The following is a 17,046-nucleotide window of genomic DNA, read 5'->3' on the forward strand; positions in this document are numbered from 1 at the left end:
GCTTTATGTTATATTTCTTATGTTATTATTGTTAGTATTAGGATAGCATGCTGTACCAATAACTACGTCAAACCAGCCTCAAACATTCTCACGCTTTTCAAAATGATTTTCCCCATGCCTGTGAAAAAATATTTATATAATTTTTTGAATATGACATTTTAATGTTAGTTTTATACACTTTAACCAAATAACGCTTCGAAAAAAATGTACCTAAAAAGCTGCAAAAATGGTCAACTTGTCGTGTGTCAGACAATGTATTTTTGGTTAAATTTAGCAGTTTATTTTGTCTTTTTTTTATGTGAAATTATTACTTTTGATGGTTTTATCAAACTGAAAAATTCCGGCCTATTCAAATTCTAATTTTATCTTCATTTTTCATGTTTTGGGGGGAACAAATCGTATTTAAAATACATAGGCCTTCCTAAATCAAACGTCCTTTGTAATTGTTTTCAATCTGTGACACGAATAGCCATTATGCATAATTTGAAGGGGAATCACCGGGATCTACTCATTTCCTGTCTCTCCGTCCGGTGCTAAGTTTATGGCCGGCCCCCTATATAATATAATATTATTATTAATATTTGCTGAAAAATGTAAATAATTAACCACGTGCCTTTTTATTGGCAACGGCCGCCGGCCCTCTAGCGTGTGTACTGTGTCGTGCTTAGCAACAACCAGGTGTAAACAATTCTCATCATCACACCCACCGAAACCACAGTTGTTCTGTCAGCATCAGCCTGTTGGAATTTCTAGTGTCAGAACAATTATAACTCCTTGAAAAATGTCTTCGCATTTTAATGCAAACCAGGTAAATTAATAAATCTATACACTTATTAACTAGGGCATAGGTAGGCTTAAACAGAGAGTGTAATCAATCAATTATATTATATGAATGAATGGCGCGAGTTTGTATTAAATCGGCCTCTATCTAGGCCTAGGCCTTATAGCCTTTACTACACTACAGGCCTACAGTAGTAGTACATATTTTATGGGCCTGATATAGGCTAGGCCTAATATATTTTATGAAATTATTATTTATTTTCTTAGTATGATGATGCCTTTCACAGCAAACGACTTCAAAACTGGCAAATTCCAAAAACATTCAAAGAAGTAAGTACCAACAGCATGCAGTGTACCACATTCTTTAATAAATAGTTTTGAATGATTGTTTTTAAATTGACCAATTTTAAAATTATTTTGCAGCACCCCTCTCAATACGATGGCTTCACACAAATTATAGCAAACGACCGTGGCCATATTTTGCCTGGCGTTTCACGATCACAAGTTTCTCCGTGGGGTGAATTTTTAGGAACATGGGATATGCCCAGAAAAATACCTGGCAATGCAACAAAGACGATGGAGCAATCAAAGTATTTAAGTACAGTGCAACAAACGCAGCAAAAAACTAAAACAATTTCTCCAGGCAAAACAGAAGTAAGTCATACATTCATTTATGTTCAAATTTGTATAAATTGTTTGCCGAGTACTGTACAGAGGCTACATGTGTACACTTTTATTTATTTATTTTTTTCCATTTAGGGTGCAGCAGCATCGCCATGCCACAATGATACACCCATGGAACATCGGCCAGAGAACCCATCTCCAAATAAAGCAGGATCACCTCCACCAAAGACAACAACTCCTCAACAGAATAAACACATTATGAAAGATGCATGTTAAAACATGTTTAAATATAATTATTAGAACACTACTATTTGTATAAATTGTATATTGAACAATAATGAAAGTACCACTGTTGAATTTGTCAATTCTTTTATGGTTTATTGTATTAAATACAGAATTTACCAACAAGAGTGTAATTTGCATTATTTAATTAACTATATACTGTACTGTAATACTATATAACATAAACGATAATTATAGCACAAAGGCTGCCTCCCGGATAGTTATATGAAATTTATTGATATTTACAATTCTTTCTAGCATAAATGTTATGTCAACAATGTTCAGTATTATGCTCTTGTTGTATTCTTCACTAACATTGCTTTGTTGTGGCAAAACAAATATGTGACTAGGCAAACATTTAAAGATGTATTGTCCCCCAAAAACATGAAAAATGAAGATTAATTAAATCAGACTTTGAATATGTTATTTTGTAGTTTTAATAAAGTTAATCACTTCCATAGAAAAAAAAAATGAAAAAAAAAATGATTATTATATTATGTTATAAAATGACAAAATAAATGATTAAATTCAACCAAAAATCCATTGGCTGGCAGCCAATTTGACCATTTTTTGCTTTAAATTACATTTTTTTTCAGGTAAATATATTTTTTTTCGATCCAATTTTTGGTCAAAGTGGATAACTATTATGTTGCATTAAAATGGTATATTCAACAAACATTTTTGGAAGAATTATTTTTTCAGGGGGACAATACATCTTTAAGGAATTCCCTTTGGAATAATAAATGAAATTTTGTCAGCAGTTTCACCCCATTCAGCTCTTTTTAGTTGAAATATTGTGATCCATGTTATTAGTACTACCATCCATATAGATGTTCCTATTAGTGAACGTATTACATCTGAAAAATTATAAATTAGGACAAAAATAAAATGTGTATAAATAAATTAATCAGTCCAGTAATGAAAAAGGTATGTGAACATATTATAAATAATGTTTATAACAACATACCAGTTGATATTTGTTATTTCAGTATATGTTAAGAACTTTATGTAGTACTGATAATGATAAAAAAGATGTATTTTAAAATGTAGCTGTCTACCTACATGTCTTTATTTGTTTCTGCTGCTCAAATGAAGGTTTTGTGAAAGCTTCTTGGAAAAACCAAACAAAATTTACAAGCCAAAGAAATGGAAGAAAAAGGAATCCAGCTGAAAAAGAAATCATAGGTACAACTGTATTATAAATACAATATCTTTTGGTATGTGTTTGAAATGTTTGAAGTCTGTAAAGAAAGTTATTTTGAAATAAATATTAAATACACGTCGTCACACATCTGCCGACTGTACACTATTCAAGGAAATAACACAGCAGCAATAAATATCTGTTCTGTAGTGAGACAAAAAGTATGTAAAAATATCTGTACTTACCTTTGTAGTATGTTTTGCATAGCTTCAATTTGTCTTCATTTGAAACTCTTTTAAGATCCATTCTTACCAACAAAACTCTAAAAAGTGGTAAATATTTTGAAAAAAGACTATATTATATTTTACATCTGGCCCTCTACACCATTAACAAAAAATCTAATTTTAACGTAATACTTTCAGTAACTAACAAATTCAGTATTAAACGGACCCTACATGGCCTAAGTAAAACTAGGGTCAGTACTATACTAAACCACTGAGTGGAGGAGGTCGCCTATTTCCTACTACACAGCCGCTTTGTTTGTAGTCAGTCACCATTTGGCATGGATTATCCTTCGACGACAACATTTCAACCAACAAATGGCGGAAGTTAGTACAGTGTCTAATAGGCCTAACCTAGACCGAGGATAGTGTTGTTAAAAGTGGTAATTAGTCCATTTACAGACATTTATCGACTTACCTATTCTTTCTTTGTATAATATATAATAATTATATAGGAAATACTGTATTGAAATTAAAATTAATTTAGGCCTACCGTGATGACTGATGACTCACCACCGATCTGTGATTGGTTAATCGTTTTAGCTGGTTGTCGTATGGTGCGCCGGGTGCGCCAAATTATTATTATTAATATTTACTGCCTCTCCGCTGAAAAGTCTCCCGACATTTTCGCTTGGGCTGCTCCGTATATCTCTTTTACCAGTTTCTTCAAATCGGATCTTTCATTAGCTAGCTTTTTAAGTTGTTTGATGTCTTTCTTTGTTTTCAATTGTCCGGGATACTTGATGTTTGTGTTCTGCTTATAAAGGGTGAGTAGGTCGTTGAGAGTTATTGGTAGGGTGGTTCTCGGTCTTCCTCGAAATTGTATATTTGCTGTGTTGCTGAAATAATAGCTTATTGCTGTATCAGCAATGCCTCCTTCATTGTATATTCATAGAGACAGGGATATTATAATATATTTATGGTATATTCATTGTAAAAAATTATATGTTCATGAATGAAAAGGAAATACATGTTATTTTGATTGATTAATTGCCGCGCCACACACCTTGTACAAATTTCAATTCTAAACTTTTTCTTTTATTGATTGAAGCTTTGTTCATCACGTAGAAATAACTGAAACGTTCGGCGAGTGCCTGTCGTAGCCTATAAGACCGTGACTCTCGGATAGCTTTCTCCACTGCCGCTCGTCATGTCAGTGAGCGCTGCTGGAGATACTAACAAAAACACGGACCCCAGAGAAACGAGTCACCCGAATGTGACATGAATCCACCATCGGCAAGGAACCGTCAAATGTGTGACAGATGTATGATTAATAAAATCCAATTCATATAGGTCATTTTGTAGTTTTAATAGAATAAAGTTCATTGCCAAATACAGTAATTTCACTCATTTCTCTTATAAAAAGATAAACAGTTTACTTTCTATACATATTTTTATCAGGTACATTTTTTGGATCCAATTTTTAAGAAAAAAAGAAAACAAAATACTAAAGGTACAACTTTATGTTATCACTTTTACAATAGTATTACAATAATGATAAGTTATATTATCATTAAATCGGAACGGGATATTGAACGATAGGATTTTACTCCATGGATTTTACCCGATGGGACCTGTCACACAAAATCATGAAGCATAAAAAAAGTCCAATCAAATGACGTCATGAATACGCCGTTCGAGAAATCTAGAGGGCCTGCGCGTCGGTGACGCTACACCATCACGTGATGTATTATTAAACATGGCTGAATACTTAGCGTCGATTTTCGGGACGGAAAAGGATAAGTAAGTATAAGAATATACCTTAATTTTTCCTTAAATTGTTATTGAAAGTGCATGATGTTTAATTTAAATTACTGAAGAAATAGCATTACTTGTTCATTTTACGATAAGATTACGTCAACCTTTGTAATTACTGAATAATTTCCTGGCCAGCAAGAACCTCAATCAAGAAAAGAAGGCACATGTGTGAGGCCGAGCCTGACTAGCCTATGCTGGACGGGTATCCACTGGGGACATACTTCCCGGGTCTTGCTTGTTCGTATACCTAGGCCTAGCTATCCACCAACACATTCAGACAGATTCATTAAAAAATAAAACAGTTAAAACCAAAAACCCCTCCATTGTCTCTGAAAGACAATTAAATTAACATTTTGACTGATTTTTGCTTATATTACAAACAAGTTTTAAAATTAATTTTTTTAAATCCAATTTTGAGTCTAACAAAGTGAATAACATTAAAATAGAATATTAAAAATGTTAATTCTATGTTAATATAATGAAAGAAATCTCAGTCTGAGTTAGTATAGGCCTACTAACTAGGCCTCTAGTCAAATTTAAAAATTACTACTATTTATTTAGTATTATTTGATTTAAAAGTAATTTTTTTTGAAGATTTAATGATTGACTAATATTATTTATTTCAGAGTTAACTGTTCCTTTTATTTCAAAATTGGAGCATGTCGTCATGGAGATCGTTGTTCTCGTTTACATAATAAACCAACATTCAGCCAGACAGTTCTGTTGCTAAACATCTACCAGAATCCACAAAATCGTGCTCAGAGTGCCAATGACGCAAATTGTACGTATCCATCTGTCATACTCTAATACATATCCATCATACTCTAATACATTAACAAACAAGTAAATAAAAATGAACAGAGCTATCGATTTTAAATATATCGACCATCTAAAATGAACATTCTAACACCCATGATTTAAACATCATTGTGTCTGAAGGTCAACATTCTAAATCCATCATAAGAATTGAGACATGATGCTTCTATACTTCTGTATTTTGTATAATATTACAACTTAGCCTGCTACATAATGTATACATTTGTATTCTACATGCGTGTCCTGTGTTTTTATTTTTGTGCGATAGATATTATAGGTTTTAGGTTATTTTAGGTAACAAGCGCAAGTGCCACAACAGGTAAGTATGTACAGTAAGCTGACTTTAGGTGCAAGGAATGCAGTTTTTTGTCATTTCAGTTAATATTTCAGTATTAGGTTGTCGCAGTAAAGGTGCCATCTATCTTTTTACAGGTTTTTCACATATGTGTATTCTTTACAGTCTGTGACATTTTATTTGTTCAGGTTTTCGGTTTCTAGCAATTACTGTATCTTTTCAGCTCACAAACAACAAGTTGTGTCAATTATTTTTTTTATTAAGGTTTATTTAAATTAGCAGGAACTATCGGTTTTCCCAGATTTTTTTTTACATAATTTTAGGAAGTATGGAAATTGTGAGAGCAGAAAGCAGTTAATTACTTCACAGGTTGTTTTATTTTATAGCCAGTCTGATATCCCCTTTCTAGTGGGATTTTATGAGGCCACATGTTAATCTTGTGTGAAAGTAACATTGTGTGACAGAAAAATACTGATGAAATAAAAATATTTTATTAGTATTGATTTACAAAAATGAATTAATTTTGCAAACAATTCTATTTTAAAGAATAAAAATGATAAAATTATATGATGATAACAACAATAATTTGTAATTAAAATATAGCAAAAAAAGAATTATTTATAAAACCCAGGAAAATTATGTTATTTACAGTACCTCTTTAAAGTAAAATCCTTACAGCTGTACAGCCTAAAAACGAATTGAATTTTAAATTAATTTTTTTTTCAATGTCAATTGTTATTTCTAATAATAATATTTAAAAAAATAAAACTAAAAAATCTTGTTTTGCAATAATAAATGTGAAAGTTGTGTGATTGCTATTTCAGGAGTAACATCCAGATACCAAACAAAATGTTTCTTGGATTAAAAATATAAACAAATTTCAGGTTTTTTGAATAAATTTTGTCTCCCTACAGGAATCAAAATTCTTTCCACAGGAAACATATAATAATAATACAATTAATGATTTCCCTGTATTTTTTTTTCTTATTGTAAGGCTGTTCTGGCCGTATGCCCGCAACTGGAAAACATGTAAACGATCTTGGGATGTTTGCGTGAGTGAACACCTTAGTTTAGGGCAAACGACAATGTAAAGTAGGTTTTAAATAGTCGGTTTAAGAATCAGGTATTAGATTCTACTGTAGACAGGGTAGTAGTGTAAATAATATGGCCTAATAGATTTAGGCCAACATAGCTAAGTTAGATGTGTCATGATGTAAGAAGTTGTAGACATTGTTAGTTAATATTGTCGCCTGACTGATGTTATGATAATTTATAGCATAATATTTCATTACAATAAAACTAAAATTATAAAATGCAAGAACTGGAAATGTTAGAATGCATGCTTACTGTACATAGATAGTGTATTCTGCTAAGAGTAGTTCTATATTAAATCAAGATATACAGTCTTAATACAGTCTAAATCAAATTGTACACTTCAATAAAAAATGATCAAAATAGCTATTTTGAGTAAAAATTCCAATTCGTTGTAGAAATTTAATTTTAAGACAGTATATCTTGAAATTGTATGCAATTTAAGTACACTATATCTTACTATTGAACATTCTTACAGTGCCGAATATCAGCGATGTTGAGATGCAAGAGCACTTTGATCATTTCTTTGAGGAAGTGTTCACTGAACTGGAAGAGAAATATGGTGAAATTGAAGAGATGAACGTCTGTGATAACTTGGGTGATCATCTTGTTGGAAATGTCTACATTAAAGTAAGTCCATTGCAAAACAGAAACAATGTATGCTTTTAGCCTTATGACAAAATATATGCAAACTAGACAACAAGAAACAATGTATGCTTTTAGCCTATGACAAAATATACCAAAGTAAAGTACCACAATCTTTAAGAATCCTTTGAAATACTTGAAAGTTAGCCCACAGTTGATTGTGTGTTTATTTTTATTCCAGCACTGTACTTCATAATTCAGCACTGTACTTAATAATTCAGCACTGTACTTAATAATTCGGCACTGTACTTAATAATTCAGCACTGTACTTAATAATTCGGCACTGTACTTAATAATTCGGTACTGTACTTAATAATTCGGTGCTGCTGTACTTAATAATTTTGTTTTATTAAATCTAGTTTCGTTATGAAGAAGATGCTGAAAAAGCAGTCAATGATCTAAATAATCGTTGGTTCAATGGTCAACCAATCAGAGCAGAGCTTTCTCCTGTGACAGATTTTAGGGAAGCTTGTTGCAGACAATATGAAATGGGGTAAATATTTACAATTAATAATATGACATGACCAGTCTAATAAATTATCTTGTTTGATTGTCATTATTTCTATAATGTTTTTATTTTCAGTGAATGTACTCGTGGTGGGTTTTGCAACTTCATGCATTTAAAACCTATTTCAAGAGACCTTCGCAGAGAATTGTACGGGCGTAGACGAAAAAAACCTAAAAGGTCGCAATCAAGAAGCAGAAGCCGAGAGAGAGAAAGACGTCGTACCAGTAGAAGCCGCAGCCGTGAACGAGATCGTAGAGACCGGGGAAGAGAGCGAGATAGAGGAGGGCGCGACAGACAAGGCCGATTTTAAATTCTTTGTAATACATTTTGTTAGTTTTCTCAAGCCTAAATCAGATCTGGTATTGACTATACAATACAGTGTAATAATGTTTAGCCAGCAAGCCATTGTATTGCATGTTCTAATGTTAATAGACTTAACTACCATTTATAACAAGCACATGCTGTAGTTACTTACTCTAGTCATTTGGTCTTTTTGAAATTGTACAGTTCCATCAAAATTACTTGTTTTTTTAAGTCATTTTATTGAAAAAGGTAAATGTTTTGAATCAAGAACAATTAGTTATCATAATTATTCCGTAACCGAAGAAAATACATTTCCAATACCTTCAAAATATGTATTTGTTTTGCATAGTTCAGTGCATTTGGGACAATACTTAAATTTATGTTTTTTTTTGTCTCACTTCAGCACAGTTGTACAAAGTATTCTTTTAAGCACATTAAATTGTTTCACTTGTATTCTATGGTCAGTGTATTTCTTAGAAAGATTTCAGCAGTTTCTCACAAATATTGTACATTTGGTGCAAATAGTTCTATATGTACATTTGATGCAAATAGTTCTATATGTACATTTGGTGCAAATAGTTCTATATGTACATTTGGTGCAAATAGTTCTATATGTACATTTGGTGCAAATAGTTCTATATGTACATTTTGGCCATCACTCTCTCCTTCATATTAACAAACTATTTTACGACTATTTTGAAATGCTGTTTAACCAATTTTTGTGCCTTTAAAAATTAATACGTTTCATCAAAAAAACTTTTTGCACTGTCTTGTCCAAAACAAATCTCTCCTGGAAATCTGAAATGAATAATTTGGTGTTTGTTAATGCCTGTATTTTAATGTTTTGTTCATGTCTTCTGGCTGGTTATATATGTTCTCTCTTTTTTCCTGGACTATCTGCAGTGTCATTTAGGAACAGACACTACTACTATGTAGTAGTATACAGACTATCTGCAGTGTCATTTAGGTAAATGCAACATCATTACTACTACGTAAACACATTGATTACATAATTTAGAAGAAATGTTGACAGAAGAGGTTCATACTAACTTCTTTGCCTTGACAATTTCTTGTTGGTTGATTTCACTTTCTTCAGTTGATCCTGAATTTCTAGGAGAAGTGCAATGTTTTTATTTTCACTAAATTGTTTAATTAATATTTTTTGGAAGTCATTTTTATGTCAAAACTATTTTACAATGTTTTGGTGTTATTTACTATAGTAGTTACAGGTAGCTACCGTTGAGGTAAAAGATTGATATTTAAATTGTACTACTCACTTATCTGAAGGTTGACTAAACTCAAAATTAGATGGATAATGGTGGACTTGAATAAGATGATGGGTTCGATCTTCTTTAGTCATAAACCTATCATCACAGCTTTCAACCAAACACTGAAACTAAATTGAAGAATGCATCTATAACAACAAAAACTACAAATTTTAAAATGTTTGGTAACTTTAGTAATTTTAATCGCTTACCATCTTTTCCTTCAGTTTCATGACGTCAAAGAACGAGTCATGACATTCTTGAAAATGAATATTAAGTAAATGGTTGCTAGGGAACCATTGTTTGCATTGACTACAGACGTTCCAATGTGAAGTATTATAATGCATCTCGAAGTCACTAACGCTAGTGAACACCGCATGGCAGCCTGTAATATGACATACAAAGTCTGCTTTCCTACAAAAATGAATGAAGATGCAGTAATTGGGTTAATTTACGATGATGCAGTTTAAAGTTACCAATTTAATACTGGGCCTATATTTACTTTTACTTATTATTTAACCCTACCAGTTTTAGGACTAAACACAACGAATATCATTATATTTATTACGTAAAGTTTGGTTCACACTTGGACCCAACGAATTTCGAAAGGACGTAGGTCTAAGTGCGCCGCAAGTAAATTTGACCAATCGAAGTGTTGCTTGTGATTGGTCAACTCATTATTGACGTTGGGCGTGTGGAGGTGGGGTCGGGCACAAACGCATGTGAATTGACCAATCACAAGCCACAGTTCGGTTCTTCCATCACGACACGTCTCGTGATTGGTAGTTGCAGTCCAAACTGGCGGAGCGGCGCGTCACACACCTTTCTTAATTCATAGTATTGTACTGACCTTGTTTTGGTAAGATCTACGTGTTCTTCAAATCCCACTTGTTTTGACCTGGAAGCGCATTGTATATCACCTTCTTCAAAAAAGGTATGCCATGGTGAATATCTCCTTGGTAATGGTATATAGTAACCTCCATGTCTCTTCCTTGGCATTGCCATCCTTTTACCGCCGCCGCGAGAACATTAATTGAGGGGAAACATATTTATTGATCTGTGATCCTTCCCCCAAATTCTGCATACATGCCCGAAACGCAAGAAATCTAACTGAAGTATGACACGCCAGACTGGACAAATTACTACTACTGTAACTGCCGGTCCGCGGTCGAGTTAAGCTATTTTATTATCTGAAATTCCACTGCAGCCCCAAATAACTACGGAGATGAGATGGAGAGTGATGTTGGTAAAAATAACATTGCACAAGTTCTTTGAGGGTGCCATACATTTCCTCCGAATCAGTTTAATCTATTACCATCTTATTCGTTGAAGAATTTATTTTATTATTAAATATATATATTTTTTTTTATGGTTTTGAGACCATTGAACAAATGCACATTATCTAAATTACATTAGTAAAAAGGGAAACACATTTATATGTCGTAATAGGAAAAAATTACACAGTACAAGTAGGGAGACCTAGGATATATGCTATAAAAGACATAATAATTAATATAAAGTTTGAAATATTAGTATTTTTTTTATGAAAAGTGTAGACCTATTGTCGATTGATTGTGTAGAAAAAAAGTAAGGATTTTACCTCAAAATTATTTTATTTGTTTCATCATTATTAATTCTATTTTTTTTCTACATATGCCAATATGGATTATGAAGATGAAATATGTTTTTTCTTCAACAAGATTATGTAGTCATCTTTCGTTCCTTCCGCTTCCTCTACCTCCCCCTCTCCCCCCCCCCCCCCCCCCCACCAAAACTATGGAACGCCTAGCTAGCAAAGTAGTAGAGTTTTTATACGAGATTGATACATTGTGTAAAATAGTGCAAATACATCCTGCAATTTTGAACAATTACTGTAATTCAGATTGTGATAAAATATGAAAGATGTTTTAAAAGTTTAAAATAAGTATAGCTAGCAATGTATTTTTATAAATAAGATGAATAAAACTCAACATTTAATTTTGAAAAGCGATATCGCGGATGAATTTATACATTATTTATTACTCTAAAATGAGCCGCTGTACTTACAGTGTGTGTTGGTCCATGTGTACGTGGCCTAAATTTCTCACCCGATCTTTTTCAACTGAAAATTTGGTTTGTTGTCAGTTTTAGCAGATTGCATTTCACTCTATATACAGTACAGATAGACGCTGTTCAAGATGGTAAGATGATTAAAACTCATTATATCAATAGTTTTAGTGTCTTTAAATCTAGTTTTTTGTAGGTTGAGTTAACTTTTACCTGCTAATGGATGATACGTGTGGTAGGCCCAGATAGGCCTATGCATGTACGTAGACCAGGGGGTTCTACTGTCAGATCGGTGCGGTTTTCTCGCGGCTATCTACAGGCTTATGCAGAGGCTATTCATGTACTACCGGCTTAGCTCTTGAAAGTTTTCTTTTGAAGCATTGAATTTGTATAAATATGTTTCAATATTATAAACATTATTAAAAGTTGTTATTATTCAAATGAATTATGTCTGGGGTTGGGCCTCTCTAGTTAGTAGGGTAGGCTTATTTATCTATCTTCAATTTCTAATTTGTTTGTAGGGGGTTTTGTAGGCTAAGGTAGGCCTACCTAGTGAGGGCTAGAGAAGAGAGGCCTTAGGCCTATATTGTATTAATTGTTATTATTATTGATACAAAATAATATAGGCCTAGGCCTATAGGCTAATAAATAAATAAATATTAGGCTAAATAATATTTAATTAAATTAGGTCTTTTAAGTTTTATAATAAAATAAAAATACTATCTATGGGTAGTCAATAGTCTAATAGATTTGTTAGGCCTTTTTCAAATACTACTACTGGATTAAATGCATGGAAATAAATTACATTGCGAACGACAAACAATTGGCCTACCTACCCCTGTTACTACATTTGTATGCAATTCTGGAAATAATTATTATAATGAATATACATCAATCTTCTTAATCTTATTTTGATAGGTACTTTTAGCAGCAGCTATATGTACCAAGACTGGTAAGGCACTGCTATCACGTCAGTTTGTAGAAATGACAAGAGCTCGCATAGAAGGACTTTTGGCTGCATTTCCAAAACTCATGAATACTGGCAAACAACACACCTTTGTTGAAACTGAAAGTGTGCGTTATGTTTATCAACCTCTAGAAAAACTATACATGCTTCTTATAACAACCAAAGCAAGTAACATATTGGAAGATCTTGAAACGCTGCGATTGTTTTCACGAGTTATCCCAGAATACTGTAAAGCAATGGAAGAATCTGAGATTCTAGAGCATGCTTTTGAGCTAATTTCTGCTTTTGATGAAATTGTTGCGTTGGGTTATCGTGAAAGTGTCAATTTAGCCCAGATTCGTACATTTACTGAAATGGATTCACACGAAGAAAAAGTGTTTAATGCTGTTCGAAGGGTAATTATACTTTTAACAAATTCTACTAAATTTTAATATGTGTGTTCCCATTCAAGTTTTATGAGGTACAAAAACTACTGTAGTTGATGTAACATATAGTGTTTCTGTGGCCAGAATGTGTGATAGCATTTTCCTATCATAACTACCATAACTAACCAAATTAATAACTTCAAGTTTAATACAGGATCATTATTTGTTTTTTAGACACAAGAAGATGAAGCTAAAAAGGCTATGAAGAAAAAGGCACAAGAATTAAATATGCAAAGAAAAGCAGCTCAAAAGGTTGGAGGACGAGCACTTGGAGGTTATGGGGGAATTAGTAGCAGTAGTTCTAAATCAGACTATTCTCAAATAGTGGAAGAAACCTTACCACGTCAAGAATCTAAGAAACCACAATCAAGGTAAATACTTAGAGGTTGAAGTTTGCAGTAAATCTGTTATTAGTCAATGACCTTGCACTGGCCAAATTTGATTTTATGGTATTTTTTAGAGTCTTAATCTATTATTTTGTTTTTTATTATTTTGCAGACCATTGACCGGCAAAGGAATGAGATTGTCCAGCAAATCAACAGACGTTGATCAGTTTGTTAACAAACTGGAAAGAGAAGGTGAAAGGGTGACATCAGCAACAAAATCCAGACAATCCAGTAGTGTTGCAAAAACTACAACTCCAGCTAATAAAACGGAAAGGTACCATAGTGCATGCTTTTACAGGTTTTGTTTGATTGACAAACTAAAATAATAATGACTCTGATCTCAGAAATTAAAAAATGTTTACCTTCCAATATATTAACACGCTTTGTTAGACATTGCGCGTTCTACTGTTTAATGCCATTTATTCCTGTCGTGGGCCGGGTGTACCTCAAGTGGGCCTTCAAATATCCATAACAATTTGTTTAATGTGGGTTGTTTTGTTGCCATTTTTAATATTCTTGTATACAATTTCAGTGTGCATTTAAGAGTGGAAGAGAAGATGACTTTAGTAGCTGGTAGAGATGGTGGACTTCAAACGTTAGAAGTTCTTGGTATTGTGTATTTACGGATATCAGATGATCAATATGGTAGAGTACAAATTGGAATTGCTAACAATGATAGTAAAGGAATTCAACTTCAAACTCACCCCAACGTCGATAAGAAACGCTTTGCAGCCGAATCGTTTGTTGCTATGAAAAATCCAGCCAAACCTTTCCCATTGAATAATGATGTTGGGATTTTGAAATGGAGGTTTAATACTCAAGATGAATCATTTATTCCACTCTCAAGTAAGTTCTTACTTAAACTTGTTCTATTTACCTTGATTGTTTTATATATTAGGAACACCATGGTAAAAAGTCAATTTGTTAAAGTAATTTAATATGAATATATATATATATATATTTATTTTTAGTAAACTGTTGGCCATCAGAAAACAATGATGGTGGATGTGATGTAAACATTGAGTATGAATTAAAGGAAGAACATATGGAACTACAAGATGTTTGTATCAACATTCCACTACCGTAAGTCAGTTATTTTAATGTATTGGTTACAGTTAACTATGTATTTAGTGTTATTATTTTAATGTATTGGTTACAGTTAACTGTATTTAGTGTTATTATTTTAATGTATTGGTTACAGTTAACTATGTATTTTAGTGTTATTATTTTAATGTATTGGTTACAGTTAACTGTATTTAGTGTTATTATTTTAATGTATTGGTTACAGTTAACTATGTATTTAGTGTTATTATTTTAATGTATTGGTTACAGTTAACTGTATTTAGTGTTATTATTTTAATGTATTGGTTACAGTTAACTGTATTTAGTGTTATTATTTTAATGTATTGGTTACAGTGCCAAACTTTATTAGACACCTTGGTTGACATTAATATAATTTTGTTGCTTGTCTTGATAAGGAGTGGTGTTGGAGCTCCAGTTGTTGGTGATATTGATGGTAACTATAAACATGATAGTAGAAAGAATCTTCTAGAGTGGACTCTTCCAGTAATTGATTCAAGTAATAAAACAGGCAGTTTAGAATTCACCATCTCTGGACACCCCAATGACTTTTTCCCAGTAACTGTTGGCTTTTTATCTAGAAAATCATACTGTGATATTGAGGTTAGTAATTTTATATTAATTAACAGTATGTATTACCTATTGGTTTTGTTGTGTCAATAAGACTGTATAACTGCATTTACAAGACACAACTTTGCGCTGATTAATAGCTGCATTATTACGTGTATGATCCAGAAAATGACCGGAGTAATAAATGTGCAGCACATATATGCGCTATAAGAATGAACTATTATTATTTCAAACAAAGAGATGAGCAATTTGTTAGTTAGGATAGGAGATGTTGGTAGTTATTTATAATTGTTTTTTTGTCTTGTAGGTATCTGATGTAATGCAGATAGAAACTGAAAAACCAGTTAAATTCTCATCTGATGTTGCCCTAATTGTGGAAAAATATGAATTCGTATAATCTACCTTTATCTTATTTACTAGATTTGTTTAATGTTTTTGTAAAGTCAACATACTTTAGATTGAACCAACTGTCAAACATCTGTATATATGTGACAAAAATAGTGACCTACTCACGCAAAAATTCAATTTATTATATTCTGATATTATAGTAATGGTCTTAGTTCGACTGAGGCTTCTATTTGGCATAATGTTATGTACAGGATTTGTTAAGGGTGGTGATCTGAAGCAGTAACAATATGACAATATACATTATGAATAATAAGGGCAACATTGTAATTATATTAATGTGCATAGACAGTGCATTAACTGGAAGTAATGAGTGCTGTAGTTCACAAAGTATACACAAAGTTGTTCTTTAGTAGATTTCAGTTGCTGTACTTCTGTGTAAAATGTTGTACACCTGTTTCAATAACACAACTTTCTTTCTATCATAGAGAAAATATTTTGTGTGCAGAAATGATGCATAATCAGCATCCCCTTTCAGTGAACCTGTATTTGGTAGCATTACTTATCAAGATGGTGATTGTTTATGCAAATCCAAAAGTAATGTGGTAACAATAATAATAAGTACAGTATTTAATTTTCCTAAAAAATTCTAAAATCATGAAAGGCAAGTTAGGGTTAGTCTATGTCAAAAGCTGCTGGCACTGGATATAAAGTTGAATTATTTCATTATTCTTTGATACATTCTGTAAGTTGTGTGTTTGTCATAAAACATTGTTTGGAGAGTAATATTTGAATGTTTACAAATATTAACCAGTCACTGTTTTGCAACTAATATTCTTTTTTTATAATTACAACAGCCACAGTTTGCTTTTGCATTCCAAGAAATTTGTTGATCATATTACCAGTTTATTTCTGGTTCTTATTTAAAAAACAGAATTTAATTGTTGTTGAAACACATACAATGAAAGTAATACTTAGATTTAGTTACACTTTATGCACATATTTGCTATATATTATGTGTTTATACAATATAAAGTAATTGTTCTAAGGTGAGGTTTCTCTGATGCTAAGAATCTTGTAATTAATAAAAATCTTTATTTAAATGTTGAATTGCTTAAACTAGTTTTCTAGAATGGTGGGTGGGGTCTTTAAACAATCTACTTTTCATTGTATTATACTTGCTCATGTTTATTACCTTATGATTTGCTGATAATGTAACATGTATATTTAGAACAATAAAGTTCAAAGTAAAACCGAATATATCTAGTGAATTTAAATCATTTTAATTCCACGTGTTTCATCGCTCTTTGTGCAGTGATTTGTTCTATACACTTAGCTGTGGCCAACACTCACCATGGTATGGCTGGCCTGAAAAGAAGCCCACTCAAGCATGGTGGGGGTACTGAAGACTACCTTGCAGCTTAATTTTAAACAGTT

General features: G+C 32.3%; 6 protein-coding genes across 6 annotated transcripts in view; 3 read left to right on the top strand and 3 right to left on the bottom strand.

Annotated features, from left to right (window-relative positions):
• LOC144849787 (protein Flattop homolog) overlaps positions 1-1,680 on the top strand; it is a 35,036-nt gene extending 33,356 nt beyond the window's left edge. Inside the window, exons 2-5 of the mRNA XM_078706841.1 lie at positions 724-808; positions 1,048-1,110; positions 1,204-1,434; positions 1,540-1,680. Of these exons, the coding sequence (XP_078562967.1) occupies positions 782-808; positions 1,048-1,110; positions 1,204-1,434; positions 1,540-1,680 (462 nt within the window). The 5' untranslated portion in view covers positions 724-781. The remainder of the gene's footprint in view (positions 1-723; positions 809-1,047; positions 1,111-1,203; positions 1,435-1,539) is intronic.
• Positions 1-17,046, bottom strand: part of LOC144849786 (prenylated Rab acceptor protein 1-like) — a 100,456-nt gene that overhangs the window by 12,418 nt on the left and 70,992 nt on the right. The gene's annotated exons all lie outside the window — the stretch shown is intronic.
• Positions 1,288-3,593, bottom strand: LOC144849790 (gamma-secretase subunit PEN-2-like). The gene is made up of 4 exons (XM_078706846.1): positions 3,527-3,593; positions 3,073-3,149; positions 2,749-2,853; positions 1,288-2,543 (listed from the first exon to the last, which is right to left on the bottom strand). Exons 2-4 carry the CDS (start codon positions 3,131-3,133, stop codon positions 2,404-2,406), a joined length of 306 nt encoding a protein of 101 aa, XP_078562972.1. The 5' UTR covers positions 3,134-3,149; positions 3,527-3,593; the 3' UTR covers positions 1,288-2,403.
• On the top strand, positions 4,772-8,978 carry LOC144849468 (splicing factor U2AF 26 kDa subunit-like). The gene is made up of 5 exons (XM_078706385.1): positions 4,772-4,851; positions 5,493-5,647; positions 7,548-7,699; positions 8,074-8,207; positions 8,298-8,978. Exons 1-5 carry the CDS (start codon positions 4,808-4,810, stop codon positions 8,530-8,532), a joined length of 720 nt encoding a protein of 239 aa, XP_078562511.1. The 5' UTR covers positions 4,772-4,807; the 3' UTR covers positions 8,533-8,978.
• Positions 9,060-10,875, bottom strand: LOC144849469 (zinc finger protein 511-like). Its single transcript, XM_078706386.1, has 5 exons — positions 10,641-10,875; positions 10,003-10,204; positions 9,803-9,921; positions 9,576-9,635; positions 9,060-9,323 (listed from the first exon to the last, which is right to left on the bottom strand). Exons 1-5 carry the CDS (start codon positions 10,793-10,795, stop codon positions 9,260-9,262), a joined length of 600 nt encoding a protein of 199 aa, XP_078562512.1. The 5' UTR covers positions 10,796-10,875; the 3' UTR covers positions 9,060-9,259.
• Positions 11,814-16,867, top strand: LOC144849781 (coatomer subunit delta-like). The gene is made up of 8 exons (XM_078706834.1): positions 11,814-11,970; positions 12,755-13,198; positions 13,403-13,599; positions 13,727-13,888; positions 14,147-14,460; positions 14,586-14,697; positions 15,093-15,297; positions 15,572-16,867. Exons 1-8 carry the CDS (start codon positions 11,968-11,970, stop codon positions 15,659-15,661), a joined length of 1,527 nt encoding a protein of 508 aa, XP_078562960.1. The 5' UTR covers positions 11,814-11,967; the 3' UTR covers positions 15,662-16,867.

The sequence above is a fragment of the Antedon bifida genome, chromosome 8 (genome assembly GCF_963402885.1).
Source record: "Antedon bifida chromosome 8, ecAntBifi1.1, whole genome shotgun sequence".
Taxonomy (NCBI): Eukaryota; Metazoa; Echinodermata; class Crinoidea; order Comatulida; family Antedonidae; genus Antedon; species Antedon bifida.

Excerpts from the sequence above, each read along its gene's own strand:
- LOC144849790 (XM_078706846.1), bottom strand. The coding sequence starts at position 3,133 with ATGGATCTTAAAAGAGTTTCAAATGAAGACAAATTGAAGCTATGCAAA. Across the intron at positions 2,854-3,072 it reads ATGCAAAACATACTACAAAG|CTGGATTCCTTTTTCTTCCA; the intron begins GTAAGTACAGAT and ends TTTCTTTTTCAG. Across the intron at positions 2,544-2,748 it reads GCAGAAACAAATAAAGACAT|ATGTAATACGTTCACTAATA; the intron begins GTAGGTAGACAG and ends ATAATTTTTCAG.
- LOC144849468 (XM_078706385.1), top strand. The coding sequence starts at position 4,808 with ATGGCTGAATACTTAGCGTCGATTTTCGGGACGGAAAAGGATAA. Across the intron at positions 5,648-7,547 it reads GAGTGCCAATGACGCAAATT|TGCCGAATATCAGCGATGTT; the intron begins GTACGTATCCAT and ends ACATTCTTACAG. Across the intron at positions 8,208-8,297 it reads TGCAGACAATATGAAATGGG|TGAATGTACTCGTGGTGGGT; the intron begins GTAAATATTTAC and ends TTTTATTTTCAG.
- LOC144849469 (XM_078706386.1), bottom strand. The coding sequence starts at position 10,795 with ATGGCAATGCCAAGGAAGAGACATGGAGGTTACTATATACCATTACCA. Across the intron at positions 10,205-10,640 it reads GTAGATCTTACCAAAACAAG|GAAAGCAGACTTTGTATGTC; the intron begins GTCAGTACAATA and ends TCATTTTTGTAG. Across the intron at positions 9,324-9,575 it reads GAAATTGTCAAGGCAAAGAA|ATTTCCAGGAGAGATTTGTT; the intron begins GTTAGTATGAAC and ends TATTCATTTCAG.
- LOC144849781 (XM_078706834.1), top strand. Across the intron at positions 13,600-13,726 it reads TCTAAGAAACCACAATCAAG|ACCATTGACCGGCAAAGGAA; the intron begins GTAAATACTTAG and ends ATTATTTTGCAG. Across the intron at positions 14,698-15,092 it reads TGTATCAACATTCCACTACC|GAGTGGTGTTGGAGCTCCAG; the intron begins GTAAGTCAGTTA and ends TGTCTTGATAAG.